This window comes from Ornithorhynchus anatinus, chromosome 3 (assembly GCF_004115215.2).
Source record: "Ornithorhynchus anatinus isolate Pmale09 chromosome 3, mOrnAna1.pri.v4, whole genome shotgun sequence".
In the NCBI taxonomy this organism is placed as follows: Eukaryota; Metazoa; Chordata; class Mammalia; order Monotremata; family Ornithorhynchidae; genus Ornithorhynchus; species Ornithorhynchus anatinus.
The window spans coordinates 140,103,794-140,127,875 of NC_041730.1; the positions used below are offsets into that span (position 1 = coordinate 140,103,794).

General features: G+C 49.5%; 1 protein-coding gene across 1 annotated transcript; it reads left to right on the plus strand.

The window, feature by feature from the left end:
- Positions 1-295: 295 nt before the first annotated feature.
- On the plus strand, positions 296-23,235 carry CLRN3 (clarin 3). The gene is made up of 3 exons (XM_029059068.2): positions 296-719; positions 20,408-20,587; positions 22,786-23,235. The coding sequence occupies exons 1-3, from the start codon at positions 491-493 to the stop codon at positions 23,055-23,057; spliced, it is 681 nt and encodes a 226-aa protein (XP_028914901.1). The 5' UTR covers positions 296-490; the 3' UTR covers positions 23,058-23,235.
- Positions 23,236-24,082: the final 847 nt, after the last annotated feature.

Here is a 24,082-nt window from a genome sequence, read left to right on the forward strand (position 1 = left end):
GAGGGGGAGCAGAGGGAAAGGGGGGCTCAGTCTGGGAAGGCCTCCTGGAGGAGGTGAGCTTTCAGGAGGGATGGTTTCAGGGGATGGTTAACGTCGGCCCTGGTGGCTTCTCAAAAGGCCCAGTCCTTTGCAGCTGGGTGCTCTGCACGGGCTCCGAGCAGGTGATCCTCCAGGCCGGCACAGGAATGTCACCTCACCCTCCCACCTGCCCGGAAACAGGGCCTCGTCTGTCCCTCCTCTGTCCGTGACCATAGCAACGCCCGTCCGCCCGACCAAAGTCCAGACTCTCCCCGCCTTCATGGCCAGGCCGGGGGGTTCAGCGTTCAGGGTTCAGGGCGGCCACCAGCCCGCCGGGTCGGAGGACGCGCAGCTCGCCGGAGGCCCAAGGCCCGAGGGTCGAGGTGACACCGTAGGCCCGGGAGCCCGGACACAGCGAAGGAGCGGGAAGCGCAGGGGTCGGGCAGCCGTCCCGCGGCCCTGAGACGGCACGATGCCGTCGGTGGAGAAGAAGCTGTTGTTCTTGTCGGCCTTTCTCACCAGCTTGGCCGCCTTAGTCGTGGTCTGCTCCGTGCTCGGGACCCAGGCCTGGGTCACCAGCCGGATCGCCATGAGCAACTCAAACAGCAGCAGCACCATCGTCCTCACGTACGGCCTGCTCAGGGGCGTGAGCTCTCAAGAAGAGTTCAGCGGCCTCGGCCTGCCCACCCAGTACTTCGAAGGTAACAGCTGCCGCCATGGACCTCCCCAAGGGGCCGGACGGCCGGTGAGGGCGGCCCGGGACCGGGGAGGGGGCCGGATGGGGAGCTCGTGCCAAGATGGCCCATTCAGCCCCCACCTCCGGCGGGCTCGACTTCCTCAGTGAAAGAGAAACTTCCTCCCTCAGAGAAAAAGAAACATTCTGCCTCAGAGAAAGAAAAGAAAGAGAAACGAGGCCCCCTGAGGCAGAGGCGGGAGGGAAAAAGATGCGTGCAGTGGTAGCTGTCTCGGTCATCTGATGAGCAGGGAAGGTTCTTTGACTCCTTTTCTCCCGGCTTTTCAGGAAGTGAAATAATCTGGGCCCAAGTTTAAATGGAACAGCGGCCGTATCTCTCCTCTCTTCTGAAACCCTCTCCGGTCTCCCGAGGGCTCTCCACATCAAATACGATCTTTTCCCTGTCGGTTTCCAGGCTTTCTGCCAACTGTCACCCCCGTCTCTCTCTCTGTGTTCTCCTCTCTGTTGGAGCCACAGTCTTGGCTCCTCCCAGGCGCCCCCTCCTAGCCGTGCTCTCCCCTCTTCTGCCTCGATCTCCTCACTACCCTCCGACCTGGAACTCCCTCCTCCTCTCCCCTCATCAAACAGATTCCCGCTGTCCCCTTCTCCAAACCTCTCCTCCCATCCCACCTCCTCCACCGAGCCTTCCCTGATTGATCTCCCGACCCCTGAGCCGATCCCTGACCCCTTCAGTCAACTCTGACTCTTATGGACTTAATTTACACCCTCCATCACTCGTGCATCTGTGCCTGCTCGAATTATTTATTTTGACCGCATGAGTTGTAAATACTTTTTCATTTGTTTCCCCCATTAGAACATAAGCTCCTTGTGGGCAGGAGATGTATCACCTTGTTATCTGTACTTCCCAAACACCTCGTACAGTGCACCTCATCAAGAGGGCGTTTGGTAAATACTACTACTGTTACTACTGCGTGGCTCAGTGGAAAGAGCCCCAACTTGGGAGTCAGAGGTCATGGGTTCTAATTCCGTCTCTGCCACTTGTCTGCTGTGTGACCTTGGGCAAGCCACTTAACTTCTCTATGCCTCCGTTACCTTATCTGTAAATGGGGATTAAGACCGTGAGGCCCACGTGAGACAAGCTGATTATCTTCTATCCCCCCCAGTGCTTAGAACAGTGCTTTGCCCATAGTAAGCACTTAACAAATACCATCATCATTATCATACTAGTGCTGTTACTCCCCTCTCAGGGTCGCACCTGCAGAGTTTCCCGTCCTCTATCAGCCTCAGCCACGAGAAGGAGAGTCAAGCAGAGGCCTGCCCATTCCATTCCTAGCCTGGCCGGTGGCTAGTGAGTGGCAGGCCAAAACAGCGTGGCTCAGTGGAAGGAGCAAGGGCTTGGGAGTCAGAGGTCATGGGTTCTAATCCCACGCGTGTCACCTGTGTGACTTTGGGCAAGTCACTTCACCTCTCTGGCCCTCAGTTCCCTCATCTGGAAAATGGGGATTAAGACTGTGAGCCCCACATGGGACAACCTGATCACCTTGTATCCTCCCCAGTGCTTAGAACTGTGCTTTGCACATAGTAAGCGCTTAACAAATGCCATTATTCTTATTATTGTTACAAGTCAAAACTTACCCGTGCTGGGCAGCAGAGGCACGGGAGAGAATCGAGGGTGGAGACTCTAGTTTGCTGCGCGGAAGGAGGCGAAGGTCAACCACTTCTGTATTTTTACCAAGAAAACTCTCTGGATCCATTACCAGAGCAATTGCGGATGGAAAGCGGGGCATTCGGGGAGGGGTGTCCCTAGCGTGTCGCTATGGGTCAGCGGTGACTCGATGGCATAAGACAAGTGCTAACTACTATTACTACTGCTACCCCTGGCACGATCAATCCATTCATCCATCAGTGGCATATACTGATCGCTTACTATGTGCAGAGCACTGTGCTAAGTGCTCGGGAGAGTACAATGCAACAGAATTAGCAGACACATTCCCTGCCCCCAGTGAACTTGCTGCTATTACTGCTATTCATTCATTAGTTCAATCATTGATTGATTGAGCATTAGCTGTGTGCAGAGCACCGTACTAAGCGCTCCGGAGAGTACAACCTAACAATGTTATGTTGTTATGTTGTTATGTTATGCTGTTGTTGTTATGACACATTCCCTGCCCACCACGAGCTTACAGTCTGGAGGCGGGGAGACAGACATTAATAGAAATAAATAAATGACAGATATGGACATAAGTGCTGTGGGGTTGGGAGGGGGGATAAGCAAAGGAAGTGAGTCAGGGTAACGCAGAAGGGAGCAGGAGAAGAAGAAAGGGAGGCTTAGTCAGGGAAGGCCTCTTGGAGGAGATGGGCCCTCAATAAGGCTTTGAATTTGGGGAGAATCATTTTCTGTTGAATTTGAGGAGGTGAGGACATTCCTGGCTAGAGGCAGGACGAGGGCGAGGTGTCGGGCGCGAGATAGACGAGATGGAGGCCCAGGGAGAAGGCCGGCATTAGAGGAGTGAAGTGTGCAGGCTGGGTTGGAGTAGGAGGATAGCGAGGTGAGGTAGCAGGGGGCTAGGGGATGAACAACTTTAAAGCCAATGGTGAGGAGTGTTTGTCGGATGCGGTGGTGGATGGGCAACCACTGGAGGTTCTTGGGGAGGAGGGAAACGTGGCCTGAGCATTTTTATAGCAAAATGATCCGGGCAGCAGAGTGAAGTCTGGACTGGAGTGGGGAGAGACAGGAGGCAGGGAAGTCAGCGAGGAGGCTGATGCAGCAATCCAGGCGGGATCCTGCTGCTGTTACTACTGCTACTACTATTATTAATTCATGCTGATGTTTAATAATGGTGGTATTTGTTAAGCTCTTACTATATGCAAAGCACCGTTCTAAGCGGTGGGGGGGGATACAAGGTGATCAGGTTGTCCCATGTGGGGCTCAGTTTTAATCCCCGTTTTACAGATGAGGTCACTGAGGCACAGAGAAGTTGTGACGTGCCCAAAGTCACACTGCTGGCAAGCGGCGGGGCCGGGATTAGAACCCACGACCTCCGACTCCCAAACCCGGGCTCTTTCCACTGAGCCACGCTGCTTCTCCGCTGCTGGCATTTGTTAAGCACTTACTACGTGCCAAGCACTGTTCTAAGTGCTGGGGTACATACAAGGTACTTAATGGAAAGAGCACGGGCTTGGTAGTCAGAGGTCGGGGGTTCTAATCCCAGCTCCTCCACTTAGCAGCTGTGTGATTTTGGACAAGTCACTTCACTTCTCTGTGCCTCAGTTACCTCATCTGTAAAATGGGGATGAAGACTGTGAGCCCTTTGTGGGACAACCTGATTACCTTTTATCTACCCCAGTGCTTAGAACAGTGCTTGGCACATAGTAAACGCTTAACAAATACCAGCATTATTATTACTGCTATTACTGCTGCTTCTACTGCCATTAACTGTCACTACTATTATTTTACCGCTACTATTACTTCTACTCTGACTTCTTCTACCGCTCCTACTATTTATTCATTCATTCAACAGTATTTATTGAGCACTTACTATGTGCAGAGCACTGTACTAAGCGTTTGGGATGTACACAGATAGAAACAATCCCCGCCCAATGAGGGGCTCATATTTACTACTGCTACTTCCAGTGCTGCTACTATTTCCATTGTATTTGTATTTATTGAGCACTTACTCTGTGCAGAACACCGTATTAAATGCTTGGGAGAGTACACTATAACGAAGTTGGCAGACGCGTTCCCTGGCTATAGCAAACTTTCAGTCTAGAAGAGGAGAGCACCGTGAATATAAGTAAATACATTAAGGAAATGTAATATTGATGGCATTTTCTAAGCGCTTACTATGTGCCAAGCACTGTTCTAAGTGCTGGGGGAATACAAGGTGATCAGGTTGTCCCACGTGGGGCTCACAGTCTTCATCCCCATTTTCCAGATGAGGGAAATGAGGCCCAGAGAAGTGAAGTGACTTGCCCAAAGTCACACAGCTGACAAGCGGCGGAGCAGGGATTTGAACCCATGACCTCTGACTTCCCAGCCCACGCTCTTTCCACTGAGCTACGCAAATGTACATAAGCGCCGAAGGGCTGAGGGGAAGGTAAATAAAGGGAGCAGATCCAAGCACGCGGGCGACGCAGAAGGGAGTGAGAGAAGAGGAAATGAGGGCTTAATCAGGGAAGACCTCTCGGAGGAGGAGCTGTGCCTTCACTAAGACTTTGAACTCTTTTACTCCTTGCCAAGGTTAGACGTTATTAGGCCTGACTAGGGTGGCCAGGACAGCCTGGGAATCTCCCATGAGGCCCGGAGGAACAGCGGCCACTTCTCTCCTCTCCTCTAAAACCCTCTCCGGTCTCCCCGGGGCTCTCCACATCAAATACGATCTCCTCGCTGTCGGTTTCCAGGCTCTCTGCCAACTGTCACCGCCGTCTCTCTCTCTGTGTTCTCCTCTCCCGTTGGAGCCACAATCTTGGCCCTTCCCAGGCGCCCCCTCCTAGCCGTGCTCTCCCCTCTCCTGCCTCGATCTCCTCACTACCCTCCGGCCTGGAACTCCCTCCTTCTCTCCCCTCATCAGACAGATCCCCGCTCTCCCCTCCTCCAAACCTCTCCTCCTATCCCCCCTCCTCCAACGAGCCTTCCCCGATTGATCTCCCGATCTCTGAGCCACACCAGCTCTTCAGTCAACTTTGAGGTTGACTCGTCCATGTCCTGCCTGCAGAAAGGTCAGCAACAGCGTGGCTTGGTGGATAGAGTGCGGGCCTGGGAGACCGAAAGACCTGTGTGCTAATCCCGCTTCCTCACTTGTCTGCTGGGCAAGTCATTTCACTTCTCTGGGCCTCAGTGATCTCATCTGTCAAATGGGGATTAAATTTGCCCCCACTGGGACAGGGACTGTGTCCAATCTGATTAGCTTGTATCTTCCCCGGTGCTCCTGGAGGTTTGGAGGAGGGTAGAGCGGGAATCTGTCTGATGAGGGGAGAGAAGGAGGGAGTTACAGGCCGGAGGGGAGTGAGGGGATCGAGCTGCTCAGTACAGTGCCTGGTATAAAATGTTTAACAAATACCATTTAAGAAAAAATAGCATTTAAGAAACAGCAGGCTGAGAGTAAGGAGAGGTGGGAGAAGAGACCAAAATGGTCTCCTTCCTGTCTTGGTCGTCCAGACGTCCATCTGTCAGTTCTCTGAGGGCAGGGCTGGGTGGAGGTATACCACCCTGTAGACCCAGTTTCCTGGCTGGAAATTTGTCCCTCAAGAACGACGCATTTCCTCTCCTTGAGGGGTAGTCTTGCAAGGAGCCTTTCAACAGAGTTTTAAGCCCCTGGCCCTCAGTTTCTTCATCTGTAAAATGGAGATAAAATGCCTATACTCCCTGCCTCCTGGACCGTGAGCCTCCCTTGGTGCAGAGACCGTGTCCAACCCGGTTTTCTCACTTAGTTCAGTGCCTGGCACATAGTAAGTGCTTATCAGATACCACAGTTATTATCTCACATCTACCCCAGTGCTTAGAACGGTGCTTCACACATATCAAAAGTATAATCATTATTATTATCATTGTGATTAATCAATCCCAGAGGTTCATCAGCTTCTTCTCTAGACCCTCTCTCCCCAGCTTCAATCAATCAATCATTCAAATCCCAGATCCAGGGTAGACCCTCCAGGCTCCCTGCCTAGAGAAGGCTGACACCATGTCCGAGCCATGGGCTCGGCAGCCAAAGCAGTGGAGGAGGGGAGGCCGGACATTGACAGTGAAAACCTCATTCATTCATTCATTCATTCATTCATGTTCACTGAGTGTTTCCTGTGTGCACAGCATTGTACTAAGCACTGGGGAGACGACAATATGGCAATAAACAGACACTTTGCCCGCCTGCAATGAACTTGCAGTTTAGAGGGGAAGACACACATTAATAGAAATAGACCAAATTACGGATATGGACATAAGTGCTATGGGGCTGGGAGGGAGACACAGAAGGGAAAGGGAGAAGAGGAAAGGAGGTTTAGTCAGGGAAACATCGGACAGAAAGGTGTCCGGGGCTGAGAGTTGGAGCAGCTGGAGGAGGACCGAATCGTCCTTAGTGAGTGAAACTGGACAGACATCCTCACGAATCTCCAGCCAAGAGGAAATTGCTTCTCCGCCCCACAGGGAAAGTGGAGAGGGGCTTTCTGAGCAATCATTCATTCAATCAATCATATTTTTCTTATGCAGAACACTATACCAACCATTTGGGAAATAATGTTGGTATTTGTTAAGCGCTTACTATGTGCAGAGCACTGTTCTAAGCGCTGGGGGTAGATACAGGGTCATCAGAATGCCCCACGTGAGGCTCACGGTTAATCTCCATTTTACAGATGAGGGAACTGAGGCCCAGAGAAGTGAAGTGACTTGCCCACAGTCACACAGCTGACACGTGGCAGAGCTGGGATTCGAACCCATGACCTCTGACTCCCAAGCCCGGGCTCTTTCCACCGAGCCACGCTGCAAGTATAATTCGGCCATAAACAGTGACATTACCTGCCCACAATGAGCTCACGGTCTAGAGACAGGGAGACAGCACTACAAATAAATAAAACGACAGATATATCTATATATATAAGTGTTATAGGGCTGGGCAGAGGGGGAGAGCAAAGGGAGCAAGTCAGGGTGATGTGGAAGGGAGTACAAGATGAGGAAAAGTGAGCTTAGTGAGGGAGGACCTCTTGGAGGAGATGTGCCTTCAATAAGGCTTTGAAGAGGGGAAGAGTCATTGCCTGTGAGATTTGAGGAGGGAGGGCGTTCCAGGCCGGAAGCACAGCGTGGGCCAGGGGTCAGCGGCGAGACAGGCGAGATCGAGGCCCAGTTAGAAGATTAATCTGCCAAATAAAGGCCTTCACTGAGCGCTTGCCATGTGCAGAGCACTGGATTGAGCATTTCGGAGAGAAAAATAGAGTTAGTAGACCCATCCCTGACCTCAAGGAGCTTATGGTCTACTGTGTGCAAAGCACTCTACTAAGCACCTGGGAGAGAACGATAGAGTTAGTAGACATGATTCCTGCCCTCTTGGAGCTTACGTTCTGCTGTATGCAGGATCTGTACTGAGCACTTGGTAGAATACACTAGAGGTAGTAGATGGGATTCCTTCCCTCGTGAAGCTTGCGATCTACCCTGTGGAAAGCACTACACTGAGAGTTTTGCAGAGTACGACAGAGTTAGTAAGACAGACTCCCTGCCCTCAAGATTCTCACAGACTACTGTGTGTGGAGCACTTTGCCGAGCACTTAGGAGAGTACAGTAGTTAGTAGACACAATCCCTGCCCTCGAGGAGCTTACAGACCACTCTGTGCAAAACTGTGTACCAAGCACTTGGGAGAATAGAACAGGGTTAGAAGACACGATCCCTGCCCTCAAGCAATTTCTAATCTACTGTGCGCAGAACACTGGACTAAGGCAGTCAATCGTTGTATTTATTGAGCACTTACTATGTGCAGAGTGCTGTACTAAGCACTTGGGAGAGTACAATAGAACAATAAATAGACACCTTCCCTGCCCACAAGGAGCAGGTACTTGGGCAAATTCCTCAAGGAATTTACAATCTGACCAGAGATGGAACCCAAAAGGACGTACAGATGGGAGGAAGAAGATGAGAAAGATGGAATGGGAACAATAATAATAATAATAATAATGTTTAAGTGCTTATTATGTGCCAAGCACTGTTCTAAGCACTGGGGGGTTACCAGGTAATCAGGTTGTCCCACATGATGCTAACAGTCTTAATTCCCATTTTACAGGTGAGGGAACTGAGGTACAGAGAAGTTAAGTGTCTTGCCCAAAGTCACACAGCTGACAAGCGGCAGAGCCAGGATTAGAACCCATGACCTCGGACTCCCAAGCCCATGCTATTTCCATTGAGCCATGCTGCATCTCTAACAGATAAATATTTCCACAGCAGCAGAAGTAGAGGAAGGCTGGGGGAAGCTGAAGGCCCCAAAGGGCTGAGGCAGGAGAGTGGAGGGTCTGACACAACGGGGAGAAGAGAGATGAATCAGGGAGGGCCTCCTGAAGGAAGTGGGGCTCAGAGAGGCTTTGAAGAGGGGGAGAGCTGCGGTCTTGAGCTTGAAAACTTGTCTATTTTGAGATTATCGGTTTAAGGGTTTGCCCACAACCTCTCTTCGTTCTCTAAACCCATCTTGATGCAGCACCCCTAAAACAGTCAAAATTCGGAAGGTTTTCTAGAGGCTCGGAACCAGCAGGGGGAAATTAGATGTGGGTGACCTGAATGGGATTGTGATTTCCCTTTAGATTTCCCAGGATTTAAACAAAACGTACATGGATTTTAGAGTTACGCTGAAATCATTTTCCATTAAGAGATTTCTGTGGCTCATCCTCTGAACTTTAGCTCGTTGTGGAGAGGAAACCTATCTACCACCTCTGTCATACTGGACTCTCCCAAGAATTTTGTATAGTGCTCTGCAAGCAGTTAAAGGCTTAATAATAAATACCGTTAATTAATTGATAGATTGATTGGTGTTCTGAACTTCCATCTATAGAGCATTTAGAAATGGACAGTTCTATTTTGTACCAGAGAATTCTGACCCACGCACTCGGAAATGTTAGGTCTTTCTCCCTAAAGCAGCTTGACTGTAAGCCAGTCAAAGGGCAGGGACTGTCTCTATCTGTTACCAATTTGTACATTCTAAGCGCTTATTACAGTGCTCTGTACTTGTCTGCTGTGTGACCTTGGGCAAGTCACTTCACTTCTCTGTGCCTCAGTTCCCTCATCTGTAAAATGGGGATTAAGACTGTGAACCCCACCTGGGACAACCTGATTCCCCTGTGTCTACCCCAGCGCTTAGAACAGTGTTCCGCACATAGTAAGCGCTTAACAAATACCAACATCATCATCATCATCACATAGTAAGCGCTCAATAAATACTATTGAATGAATGAATGAATTTCTTGGTATGCTAGCTGAGAAGTTTTGCCCCCGTTTAATTTATAGAGGACATCCTCAACTTCAAAGCTCTCCTGAATCAATCAATCAGTGGTATTGAGTGCTTACTGTGTGCAGAGCACTGTGCCAGGCACCTGGAAGAGTGTGATAGAGTTAGTAGACCTGATCCCTGCCCTCACAGTCTACTGTGTGCAGAGCACTGTACTGAGCTCTTGGGAGAGTACAATAATAATAATAATAATGTTGGTATTTGTTAAGCACTTACTATGTGCAGAGCACTGTTCTAAGCACTGGGTAGATACAGGGTAATCAGGTTGTCCCTCGTGAGGCTCACAGTCTTCATCCCCATTTTACAGATGAGGTAACTGAGGCACAGAAAAGTGAAGTGACTTGCCCACAATAAAGTTGGTAGATGTGATCCCTGCCCTTAAAGAGTTTACAGTCTCTGGGCTTGGAAGTCAGAGGATTTGGGTTCTAATCCCGGATCCTCCACTCGTCTGCTGTGTAGCCTTGGGCAGGTCACTTCACTTCCCTGTGCCTCAGTTCCCTCATCTGTCAAATGGGGATTCAAACTGTGAGCCCCATGTGGAACAACCTGATTACCCTGTTTCTACCCCAGCACTTAGAACAGTGCTCGGCACACAGTAAATGCTTAACCAATACCATCGTCATTATTATTATTATCATTATTACCATAGAGTTAGCAGACTCGATCCCTGACTTCAAGGAGCTGACAGTCTTCTATGTGTAGAGCACTGTACTGAGCGTTTGGGAGAGCACAATAAAGTTAGTCGATGTGATTCCTGCCCTTAAAGAGTTTACAGTCTCTTGTGTGCAAAGCCCTGTTCTAAGCATTTGGTAAAGTATAGTAGAGTTGGCAGACATGATCCCTACTCTCAAGGAGCTTTTACCATCTAGAAAAGATGTTATTGAATATAATAAATGACATTTAGAAAATCTTCATAAACATTTCAATGCCCAACACCTGACCTGACATACTATTAGAGAAGGCTTCACATTTCAGTAACAGAAATTAAATGATTGAAAAATTCAGTCACCTTGCCCTCGGCGTTGGACTAGTATTTTCACAGCGAGACAGGAACCACGTACTCATTTCAAGTCCTAGAAATTTGTGATTTTGAGCGTGGGTAATAAGGCTTATCAGAAATAGACTTCAAGGAAAGTATCAACAGTGCTCTGCACAGAGTAAGTGCTCAATAAATACTATTGATGAATGAATGAATGAATTGGTGGTATTTATTGAGCGCTTAACTGTATGGGGAGCACTGTGCTAAGCGCTTGGGAGAGTATGATAAAATAGAGTTGGCAGATGCATTCCCTGTCCACCACGAGTTTATATGGAATCCAATTCTAGCCCTCTGGAGTTTTGAGAAACTCCTTTTTATGTGAAATCTGGTATTGGATTGGCCAGATGAGCTTGAATCTAGCCCCTGCATTTAGTACAGTGCTCAGCACATCCATGGCAGTGCTAACTGACAATCCCAGCACATCAAATGACCAGAAATGTGCAATCTATGACCGAGGGACTTCCTCACCATGGAGATTGTGAGGTCAAAGTCCCCAGAAACAAATTTCATGGTCATAATAAATGACTGTGAACTCATCATGGGCAGGAAATGTGTCTAACCACTCTGCCCTATTGGACTCTTCCTTGCCCCACGGTCCCCCCCCCCCCCGCCCCACAAAAAACATATTATGGTACTTGTTAAGCACTTACTATGTGCCAAGCACTGTTCTAAGTTCTAGGGTAGTTCTAGTTCTAGGTTGGACACAGTCCCTGACCCACATGGGGCTCATAGTCCAAAGGGCAAGGGAAACTCATATTTATCCTCTTTTCGTTCATTCAGTCAATTGTATTTATTGAGCACTTACTGTGTGCAGAGCACTGTACTAAGCGCTTGGAAAGTACAATTCGGCAACAGATAGAGACAATCCCTACCCAACAACGGGCTCAAATGAGGAAATTGAGATTCAAAGAAGAGAAGAGACTTATCCAAGGTCAGCAGGTGAGGAGTAGAGTCAGGGCTGGAACCCAGATCTCCTGGCTCCCAGGCCCGGGGCTTTTCCTCTGTGTTACACTGCCTTCCAAACTCACTGGAATCATTTTTTGAAACATTAGGATTTTTTATGATTATTCTTATGATCATTTTTGTTATGCACTCACTATTTGCCAAACACTATACTCAGCACTGGGGTAAATATCAGGTAATCAGGTTGGACACAGTCCCTGTACAACCTGGGGCTCACAGCCTTAATCTCCATTTCACAGATGAACTAACTGAGGCCCAGAGAAGTGAAGTGACTTGCCCCACATTGCAGAGCAGACAGGTGGTGGAGTCGAATTAGAACCCAGGTCCCCTAATTCCCGGGCCTGGGCTCTTTCCATTAGGCCACACTGCTTCTTATGATCATCTGCTGTGTGCAGAGCACTGTGGTAAGGGCTTGGAAGATCACAATAGAATTAGTAGACATGAATCCTTTCCTCAAGGAACTTACAGTCTTCTGTGTGCAGAGCTCTGTATTGAGCACCTGGGAGAGCACTTAAGGCAGTGCTCTGCACACAGAAAGTGCTCAGTAAATAAGATTGACTGAATGAATGAATGAGAGGAAAGTTTACAGTCTACTGTGTGCAGAGTAGTTTACTAAGGGCTTGTCTTGTCTTAGAGAAGCGGTGGCTTAGTGGAAAGAGAACGGGCTTGGGAATCAGAGGTCATGGGTTCTAATCCTCGCTCTGTCACTTGTCTGCTGTGTGACCTTGGGCAAGTCACTTAACCTCTCTGTGCCTCAGTTACCTCATCTGTAAAAATGGGGATTAAAAAATGTGAGCCCCACATGGACAGTCTGATTACCCTGTATCTACCCCAGCGCTTAGAACAGTGCTCAGTGCATAGTAAGCACTTAACAAATACCGTAATTATTATTATTATGCCATCCAGTCGATTCCGACCCATCGCGACTCTATGGAGACATCTCTCCCAGCAGGCCCCACCTCCCTCTGCCATCGTTCTGGTAGGGGATCCACAGAGTTTCTTGGACAAAATCCAACAGTGGTTGATCATTGCCCCGTTCGGTCCAGTAAACCTGAGTCTCCACCCTCGACTCTCTCCCGTGCCGCTGCTGCCCAGCACGGGGGAGTTTTGAGTTGTAGCCGATGGCCTGCTCGCTAGTCACTGGCCAAGCTAGGAATGGAATGGGACAGGCCTCAGCTTCACTCTCCCTCCCGTAGCCGAGACTGGTAGGAAACTGGAAACTCTCCAGGTGTCATCCTGAGAGGGGTACTAAGGGCTTGGGGGAGTCCGAAAGATTTAGTAGACATAATTCCCGTCCTCCAGGAGTTCAAAGTCTATCAAGGAAAAATGACTCTAAAATAAATGACAAATTGGGCAAGAAGGAAAAGGGGTAATAATAATAATAACGTTGGTATTTGTTAAGTGCTTACTATGTGCAGAGCACTGTTCATTCATTCATTCATTCAATAGTATTTATTGAGCGCTTACTATGTGCAGAGCACTGTACTAAGCACTTGGAATGAACAAGTCGGCAACAGATAGAGACGGTCCCTGCCGTTTGACGGGCTTACGGTCTAATGGGGGGAGACGGACAGACGAGAACGATGGCGATAGAGTCGAGGGGAAGAACGTCTCGTAGAAACGATGGCGACTAAATAGAATCGAGGCAATGTACATTTCATTAACAAAATAAATAGGGTGATGAAAATATATACGGTCGAGCGGACGAGTACAGTGCCGAGGGGATGGGAAGGGAGAGGGGGAGGAGCAGAGGGAAAAGGGGAAAAAGAGGGTTTAGCTGCGGAGAGGTAAAGGGGGGGTGGCAGAGGGAGTAGAGGGAGAAGAGGAGCTCGGTCTGGGAAGGCCTCTCGGAGGAGGTGAGTTTTAAGTAGGGTTTCGAAGAGGGAAAGAGAATCAGTTCGGCGGAGGTGAGGAGGGAGGACGTTCCGGGACCGCGGGAGGACGCGGCCCGGGGGTCAACGGCGGGACGGGCGAGACCGAGGGACGGCGAGGAGGCGGGCGGCGGAGGAGCGGAGCGTGCGGGGTGGGCGGTGGAAAGAGAGAAGGGAGGAGAGGTAGGAAGGGGCGAGGTGATGGAGAGCCTCGAAACCTAGAGTGAGAAGTTTTTGTCTGGAGCGGAGGTCGATAGGCAACCACTGGAGTTGTTTAAGAAGGGGAGTGACACGCCCAGATCGTTTCTGCAGGAAGATGAGCCAGGCGGCGGAGTGAAGAATAGACCGGAGCGGGGTGAGAGAGGAGGAAGGGAGATCAGAGAGAAGGCCGACACGGTAGTCTAGCCGGGATATAACGAGAGCCCGTAGCGGTAAGGTAGCCGTTTGGGTGGAGAGGAAAGGGTGGATCTTGGCGATATCGTAAAGGTGAAACCGGCAGGTCTCGGTAACGGATAGGACGCGTGGGGCGAACGAGAGAGACGAGTCAAGGATGACACCGAGATCGCGGGCTCGAGAGACGGGAAGGATGGTCGTGCCATCCACGGTGATAGAGAAGTCTGGGAGAGGACCTGGTTTGGGAGGGAAGATGAGGAGCTCGGTCTCGCTCACGTCGAGTTTCAGGTGGCGGGCCGACATCCAGGTGGAGACGTCCCGGAGGCGGGAGGAGATGCGAGCCCGAAGGGAGGGGGAGAGGACAGGGGCAGAGATGTAGATCACTGTTCTAAGCGCTGGGGTAGATACAGGGTTATCAGGTTGTCCCATGAGAGGCTCACAGTCTTAATCCCCATTTGACAGATGAGGTAACTCAGGCACAGAGAAGTTAGGTGACCTGCCCACAGTCACACAACTGACAAGTGGCAGAGTTGGGATTCGAACCCAAGACCTCAGACTCCCAAGCCCTTGCTCTTTCCACTGAGCCCCGCTGCCTCTCTGAGCCCCGCTGCTTGAGTTGAATATTATGGAATTGGATGTGTAAGTTATACTCTCTCAAACTGCACAGAGTAAACCCTCAATAAATACGATGGATATACAGAAATGTAGCAGGCAGTTGTAAATATACAAGTGTATATACAGTCCTCTAGACAGTGAGCTTATTGTGGGAAAGAAATGTCACTGTTTATCATTGTATTGTACTTTCCCAAGCGCTTAGTACAGTGCTCTGCACACAATAAGTGCTCCATAAATACAATTGAATGAATGAACTCTTGTTATACTGTACCCTCCTAATTCTTAGTGATCTGCACATAGTAAATGCTCAGTAAATGCAATGGATTGATTAAAGACGGTGTAAAGGTGCTGAAGGAGCAGTGAGATCATTGAGAAAATCTTTCCTTCATCCAGAACACACATTTGAAAGGGATTTTGGTCTTCCGGGGGGATGTTAGGTCTATCCTGGAGGAGTTATAGATTTCTGCTTTCTCAGAGGGAACGTTACGGCCATCACAACTTCAGCCACACAGTGCTCAGAGTGGGAAAGTCCCGTGAGAGGCAGCTGGGGCTAGACCAAAGAGCATGAGGCTGGAAACTTGGAGACCTGGGTTGTAGTCCTCAATCTGTTCCTTTCTTTTTTTCTAATGGTATTTGTTAAGCATTTACTATGTGCTGAGCACTGTAGTAAACTCTGGGGTGGAATCAAGATGATCGTGTTGGACACAGTCCCCGTCCCACATGGGGCTCCCAGATGCAAGATGATTAAGTTGCCTGCTGGGTGACCTTAGGCAAGTCACTTAACCACCCCGGGCCTCAGGAACCTCTTCTGTAAAATGGGGAGCGTGGCCTGGTGGGTAGAGCCTGGGCCTGGGAGTCAGAAGATATGGGTTCTAATCCCGGCCCCGCCACTTGTCTGCCACGTGACCTTGGGTAAGTCATTTTGCTACTGTGGGCTTCACTTACCTCATCTGTAAAATGGGGATTAAGAGTGTGTGCTCCATGTGGGACAGGGACTGTGTCCAACCTGGTTACCTTGTATCTACCCCAGCGTTTAGAACACTGTCTGGCACATAGTAAGCACTTAACAAATACCACAATAATCATTATTATTATAATATCTTTTAGAGTGTGAATCCCTGAGGGGATAGGGGCTCTATCTTGAGTGATTAGCCTGTAACTACCCCAGTGCTCAGGACAGAAATTTGTCCCCGAGTAAGGGTTGAATAGGCATATACTAATCATACTATTCACTTTTAACAGAATATCTAAATGTGGTAAAAGGATTGAGAAGCAGTGTGGCCTAATGGAAAGAGCCCAGACCTGGGAGTCAGATGACCTGGGTTCTAATCCCCGCTCCATCACTTACTTGCTGGGTGACCTTGGACATGTCATCTCACTTCTCTGGGCCTCAGTTCCCTCTAATGCAAAATGGGGATTTAGACTTTGAGCCCTATGTGGGACAAGGATTGTATCCCACTCGATTATCTTGTACCTACCCCAGCGCTTAATACAGTGCCTGGCACATAGCAGCGCTTAACAAATACCGTTAAAAAAAAAGAGATTTCCTGCCCTTTTGACCCCAGACCTTTTCTGAGGGTGAACTCATGAGTGCGTGGGAGATGGAAAAGTTCAGTGGGAGAGCCACAGTCCTGATCACACACAAAGGTCGTCCCTTGTCACGTCACGTATGATGTCTGCAAAATCAGGCACTGTTTTCACTTTCTTCTCCTTATCTGTCTTTTCCTGAGAAGCTTTGCTCAGAGAGCCACTTTTCCTTGACCGCAGTGCACCATGCTGGTCTGCCCTGACTCCCTGACTCCCAGCATTAATAATGATAATAACAACGATGGTATTTGTTAGGCACTTACTATGTGGCAGGCACTGTTCTAAGCACTGGGATAGATACAATGTAATCAGGTTGCCCCACGTGGGGCTCACAGTCTTAATCCCCATTTTCCAGATGAGGTAACTGAGGCACAGAGAAGTTAAGCGGCTTGCCCAAGGTCACACAGCGGACAAGTGGCAGAGGCAGGATTAGAACCCCCGTCTTCTGACTTCCAAGCCTGTGCTCTTTCCACTAAGGCACGCAATGAACTTGGATCTTTAACCTTTAAGTAAATAATATTAATTCCATCCTTAGCACTAAAGCACTTCTATGCATATCCATAATTTATTTTAGTGTTTGTCTTACCTCAGTGGAAAGAGCCTGGGCTTCGGAGTCAGAGGTCACTGGGTTCGAATCCCAGCTCTGCCACTCGTCAGCTGTGTGACTGTGGGCAAGTCACTTCACTTCTCTGTGCCTCAGTTACCTCATCTGTAAAATGGGGATTAACTCTGAGCCTCACGTGGGACAATTTGATTACCCTGTATCGACCCCTAGTGCTTAGAACAGTGCTCTGCACATAGTAAGTGTTTAACAAATACCAACATTATATTATTAAGCTCCTGGTGGGCAGGGAATGTGTCTACCAGCTCTATAGTATTATATTCTCCCAAGCACTTAGTACAGTGCTCTGCACATGCTAAGCATGAAATAAACGTCATTAACTGATGAACAGTAGCGAACAAGTGAAGTAAGTTAGGACTTCAACTGGGGTGCAGAATTGTCTGAGGCTCTGTTCTCCCATATCCTGAAAATGCTCCCTCTGCCCTTGTTGCAGTGTGACAAAAGCGGGGACCTGGGTTCAAAATCCCTCTCCGAAACCTCCCTGGTGTGTGACCTTGGGCCAGTCACTTCACTTCTCTGGGCTTCGGTTTCCTCATCTGCAAATTGGGGATAAGATCTCTGCTCTCCCTCCCTCTCATATTGTGAACCTGTGTGAGACAGGGGGTGTGCATATCTGCTGATCTTGTATCTACTCAAGTGCTTAGTACACTGCTTAGCACTTATGAATGACTTTACAAATGTTATTATTATAATTATTTCAATCTCCCAATGTCAGCTCTCCCCCGAGGAGCTGTTTGAGTCTTCTGTTGCCTCTCATTCTCCTCCTGAGTCCAACCCAGCACAGCTGAGTGCAGGTGAGCATCACGTCAATCCCAGTTCCAGCTTCCAAATTCCTCGTTCCCGGTTCCACTTCCTAATTTTGGTTCCTTGTTCCCACATCTTGTCCCTAATCCTTTATCCCTCATCCCTTATCGTATTCAAATACGATTGAATCCCTGAACTGCTGCCCGGTGCCATCAATCAAACAGTCACTCTATCAATGCTATTTATTGAGCACTTACTGTGTGCAGAGCACTGTACTAAACTCTTAGGCTTCAGGCTTAGTACAGTGCTCTGCACACAGTAAACCCTCAATAAATATGACCGATTGATAACTGTGAGAACGTGTCGCCGAATTGTACTTTCCAAGTGCTTAGTACAGTGCTCTGCACACAGTAAGCATTCAATAAATATGACTGAATGAAAGAATGAATTCTCTGCCCACAAGGATCTTACAGTCTAGAGGGGGAGACCAACATTGAAATAAAGTAGAGATGGGTATGTAATAATAATAATAATAATAATGCTGGTATTTGTTAAGCGCTTACTATGTGCAGAGCACTGTTCTATGTGCTGGGGTAGATACAGGGTAATTAGGTTGTCCCACATGAGGCTCACAGTTAATACCCATTTTTTTACAGATGAGGTAACTGAGGTACCGAGAAGTTAAGTGACTTGCCCACAGTCACACAGCTGCCAAGTGGCAGAGCCGGAATTCGAACCCATGACCTCTGACTCCCAAGCCCGAGCTCCTTCCACTGAGCCACGCTGCTTCTCTGTACATAAGAGTTGTTCTCTGTACAACTCTTATGGGGCTCGGCGAGGAGTGGATATAAAAATACTAAACTCCTTGTGGGCAGGGAACATGTCTACCAAATCTGTGCTCTGCACAGAGTAAGGGCTCAATAAATACTGTTGATTAATTAATTAAGAGATCAAGTACAGTACTGGATGCCCCAATCTGGATGCTGTGAGTCTGGATGCCCTGGCTCTGAACACTGCGGGGCTGGACCCTGCAGCTCTGGACATCACAGGTCTGAATGCCATCCACCCTGCTGCTCTGGGTGTGGATGCTACAGGCCTGGATGCCCTGGGTCTGAACACTATGGGTTGGACACCCCTGGTCTGGACCCTGCAGGTCTGGATGCCCTGGGTCTGAATTCTATTCTGATTCTATTTATTTGCTATTGTTTTAATGAGATATTCTTCCCCTTGACTCTATTTATTGCCACTGTTCTTGCCTGTCCGTCTCCCCCGATTAGACCGTGAGCCCGTCAGAGGGCAGGGACTGTCTCTGTTACCGATTTGTACATTCCAAGCGCTTAGTACAGTGCTCTGCACATAGTAAGCGCTCAATAAATACTACTGAATGAATGCCCCTGTCTGGACACCTCGGGTCTGGACGCTGTAAGTCTGGATGCCCTGGATCTGGACACTATTCATTCATTCAATCATTCATTCATTCAATAGTATTGAATCAACACTACAGGGCTGGGCACTGCAAGTCTGGATGCTCTGGCTCTGGATACCACAGCTTGGGGTGCCCTATTCTGGACGTCACGGGTCTGAACACTGCAGGTCTGAATGCCGTGCATCAGGCTACCTGGGCAATGCAGATCTGGATGCCCGTGTCTGAATTCCCCAGTCTGGATGCCACGGGTCCGGACACTGCAGGTCAGAACGTCACAGGTCTGGATGCTGTGGGTCTGGGTAATAATAATAATAATGGTATTTGCTAAGCATTATGTGTCAAGCACTGTTCTAAATGCTAGGGTAGATACAATATCATCAGGTTGGACACAGTCCCTGTTCCACATGGGGCTCACAGTCTTCATTCCCGCTTTACAGATAAAGGAACTGAGGTCCAGAAAAGTGAAGTTGCATGCCCAAGGTCACCCAGCAGACCAGTGGAGGAGATTAGATTAGAACGTAGGTCCTTCTCACCCCCAGGCTCCTTCTGACCCCCAGGCCCACCCTCTACTTAGTAGACCATGCTGTTTCCCAATCTGGGATGCCCCTCTCTGGATGCCGCAGATCTGGACACCACTGGCCTGGAAGCTGGGGGTCTGGATGATGCAGGCTTGGAAGTGGCTGCTCTGGATTCTCACACTGCGGAGAAGCAGTGTGGCTCAGTGAAAAGAGTGTGGGCTTTGGAATCAGAGGTCATGGGTTCGACTCCCGGCTCTGCCACTTGTCAGCTGTGTGACTGTGGGCAAGTCACTTCACTTCTCTGTGCCTCAGTTACCTCATCTGTAAAATGGGGATTATCTGTGAGCCTCACGTGGGACAAACTGATTACCCTGTATCTGCCCCAGCGCTTAGAACAGTGCTCTGCACATAGTAAGCGCTTAACAAATACCAGCATTAATATTATTATTATTGGATACCCCGGCTGTGGATTATAATTAATAATATTAATCATGGTACTTGTTGTGAGCCCCATGTGAGACAGGGACTGTGTCTGATCTGATAACCTTATACTTACCCCAGCACTTAGAACAGTGCTTGGCAGATAGTAAGCGCTTAACAAATACTATTACTATTATCGCCTACTGTGTGCCAAGCACTATCCCAAGTGCTGGGGTAGATACAACTCAATCAGGTTGGACACAGTCCTTGTCCCACATGGGCCTCACGGTCTTAATCCCCATCTGAAGCCCAGAGAAGTGAAGTGACTTGCCCAAGGTCACACAGCAGACACGTGGCGGAGCCGGGATTGGAACTCAGGTCATTCCGACTCCCCAGCCTGGGGTCTATCCACTAAGCGAGGCTGCTTCTCACCCAGCGGCTGCGGAAGGCCGGGCCTGGATCTGCAGCATGAGCAGCATTGTCCGGTGGGCTGCCCGGTGGTTCTCTGTGTGTTTCCATTTCAGTGATCTCCCAGCTGAAGGGGTCGGATCTCCACACCATCCACTCCTTGGTCATCCTGTTCCTGGTCCTCGCCATGCTCTGCTCCCTCCTCAGCGCCGGGCTCAACTTATACAACACCATCAGCAACCCCGCGCAGACCTTTCTGGGACCGTCCGGAGTGTACGCCTCCAATGCCTTCAATGGTCAGGATGAGCTGGGGGAGCGGGGTCGGGGGGGTCAGGGCTGGGATCGTCCGCTTCTCTTCTCTGTCCTCCAAACCGTGCAGATCCCTCTAGACTGTAAGCTCGTTGTGGGCCGTGAGTGTGTCAGTTTATTATTACATTGTCCTCGCCCAAGCGCTTCGTACAGTGCTCTGCACACAATAAGTGCTCAATAAATCTGACTGAAAAAATGAATTCCTCACCCACCTACCAGAGCCAACCACTGGGGTAGAGTTCAGACACTCTCTTGGAGTCCAAGGTCTTAATAATAATGTTGGAATTTGTTAAGCGCTTACTATGTGCAGAGCACTGTTCTAAGCGCTGGGGTAGACACAAGGAAATCAGGTCGTCCCACGTGGGGCTCACAGTCTTAATCCCCATTTTCCAGATGAGGTAACTGAGGCCCAGAGAAGTGAAGTGACTTGTCCACAGTCACACAGCTAAGTGGCAGAGCAGGATTCGAACCCATGACCTCTGACTCCAAAGCCCATGCTCTTTTCACTGAGCCATGCTGCTTCTCTTAAATAATAATTGTGTGTTTGTTAAGTGCTTACTATATGCCAAGCACTGTAATAATAATGATAATGATAATAATAATGATGGTATTTGTTAAGCACTTACTATGTGCTAGGCACTGTACTAAGCGCTGGGGTGGATAAAACCAAATCGTGTTGACAACAGTTACTGGCCCATATGGGGCACACAGTCTCAATCCTCATTTTACAGATGAGGTGAATAAAAGTTGAGGAGGGTGGATATTAGCTGGGGTGTTTAGTCAGTGCTTACTTTGGGCCCGACACTGTGTTAAGCACTGGGGTAGATACAAGATGATCAGATAGGTCCGAAGCCCTGAGCCACATGGAGCTCAGAGTCTAAGAGCTAAGGGAAGGCCGCTATCTTATCCCCATTGATCTTTTGAGGAAACCGAGGCCCAGAGAGATGAAATGACCCACCCAAGGGAACACAGACGCCCAGTGGCAGAGCTGGGATCTGAACCCAGGCCTTCCTGGATCTCTATTCTGTGGTCTATCCACTAGACCTTACCGCCGGTGTCGTAGCTCGGTGTCAGAGGGCGGCTACGGCCTCGAGAATGGGCAGATGTCATTTCTCCAACTCCTAGAGATCCCACCTGGGAAGCCAGCAAAACAACTGCCTGAGGAAGAAGCTGCTTTCCCAGGAATAAGAATCACACAATTAAGGGAGAAAAGCAGGGTTGCCTAAAGAGTAGAGCCCAGGCCTGGCAGTCAGAAAGCCCTGGCTTCAAATCCCAGCTCCACCACTTGTCTGCTGTGCGACCTTAGGCATGTCGTTTCATTTCTCCAAGCCTCAATTCCCTCTTCTGAAAAATGTGGATTAAGACTGTGAGCCCCGTGTGGGACAGGGACTGTGTCCAAACTGATTAGCTTGAATCTATCCAAGAGCTTAGTACAGTGCCTGGCACACAGCCTTTAACAAATGCCATACAATAAAAGAGAGACTGATGTTCACTGAGATATCCACACAGTTCTTAGAAAGTTCAAAATTAGTTAAGAGCCTTAAAGGGCTCTTGGTGTGGATACTAGGGGATCAGTCCAGACACAGTCCCTGCTCCAAACTGGGCTTATAGCCAAGTAGGAGGGAGAACAGGCATCGAATCCCCATTTTTAACAGTTGAGGAAACTTAGGCCCTGAGAAGTTAAATGACTTGCCCAAGGTCACCCTTCCTCTCATGGTCGCACCTGGAGAGTTTCCAATGCTCTACCAGTCTCGAGGGAGGGAGAGTCAAGCCGAGGCCTGTCCATTCCATTCCTAGCGTGGGCAGTGGTTAGTGAGTGACAGGTCATCTGCTACAAGTCAAAACTCACCCGTGCTGGGCAGCAGCGGCACGGGAGAGAGTCGAGGACAGAGACTCAGGTTTACTGCGGGGAAGGAGGTAAACAACTTCCGGATGTTTACCAAGAAAATTCTCTGTATCCACTACCAGAACAATTGCAGATGGAGGTGGGGAGGGATCCGTCCATGGCGTCACTATGGGTCGGAGACGACTCGACGGCATAAGACAAGACAGAGTCACCCAACAGACGAATGGAGGATCCGGGACTAGATCCCAGGTCCCTCCACTCCCAGGCCCGGGTTCATCCCCCGGGGCAATGCCGCTTCTGGTCTGCCTATCACATCCTTCTGTATTTCTTCTTTTTCAGTGTTCTTTATCATTCTGTCCATGATACTCTTCGCGGTGAACATGCAAATCAACAACTTGTCTGTGGCCCTGGTCAAAAAGATTTACCAACACTGGAGTTATAGAGAAGCGACTCACAGGTACGGCTATTCCTACTGGCTGATGCTGCTTGTCCTGCTGCTGGATGGAGCCACTACTGGCATCATCGTGGCTTTCCAGCACATGAGATATAAAAAGAGGCAACAGCAGAAGAGACCCATGGAATACGCTCCAAAGGACGGGATGTTGTTCTGAAGAGTCAGTGACCCAGCACCTCCCGTTTCCGTAGGCCAAGAAGAACTCGTCCCTCCCCCCCACAACCTGCCCTCCACCTTTCCCTCCACCCTTCCCTCCATCTTCCCCTCCATCCCTTCCCACATCGCTCCCTCCCTCCATCCCTCTGATCTCAATGTACATCATCCTTCCCAAAGCCTGATGCTGATTTCTCTGGAACGGATTCTGCGCGCTCCAGGTTATCTTGAAATGTTGGCTCTGAGGCAGGCTCCTGGGGTCCCCTTCGATAGGCAGGCTCAGTACCGGTTCCGCCGAGATGAACTGAACATCCAATAGCGGGGTGGGCGGGATGTTTCCCGGCAAAGTTCACGGCCAACCGGCCACTAGGTGTTCGTCCCTTTGGCAGCTGGGTAAGGGAGGAAAATGGCCCACAGCTCAGGCCTCCCATGTTGGGAGTCGCCGTCAGAGCGGAGAACTGAAGAAACGGACAGAGGGCGGATGAAGCCCGAATCCGAGGTGTCAGCGGAGCAGGCTGGGCCGGACCAGCTTGGACCCCAGCTCTGAGAACCGGGTGGAGTCTCCTGGAACAAACTTCCCATGGAAAGTCGTGGACCTGTGGGTGGGCTGCCCGGTCAGACGGAGCCAAGGGTCGGTGGCCAGAGGGTTGAAAGAGGAGGAGGGGGCATCTTCAGCTACAGGAATCAGATTCCTTTCCCATTAGGGACCTCCAAGCGGCTAGTGGGAGTTTGAATGTCCCAAAGTCCACTGACCACATGTCAATCATTGTGGAGGGAAATTCCAAAGTTACCTCATCAGAGCGGAAGCCCCTCAAGGGCAGGAACTGTATCTTTTCTCCAATCAGTTCCAGGCACCGCACTCCTCGTCCAAGTCCTCCCTCCGGCCTGGAACTGCCCTCCCCCTTCGTATCGGACAGACCACAGCTCTCCTCACCTTTCAAAGCCCTCTTAAAATCGCATGTCCTCCAGGGAGTCTTCCCTGACAATTCCTTAATAAGAATGTTGGTATTTGTTAAGCGCTTACTATGT

Excerpts from the sequence above, each read along its gene's own strand:
- CLRN3 (XM_029059068.2), top strand. The coding sequence starts at position 491 with ATGCCGTCGGTGGAGAAGAAGCTGTTGTTCTTGTCGGCCTTTCTCACC. Across the intron at positions 720-20,407 it reads GCCCACCCAGTACTTCGAAG|TGATCTCCCAGCTGAAGGGG; the intron begins GTAACAGCTGCC and ends TTTCCATTTCAG. Across the intron at positions 20,588-22,785 it reads CGCCTCCAATGCCTTCAATG|TGTTCTTTATCATTCTGTCC; the intron begins GTCAGGATGAGC and ends CTTCTTTTTCAG.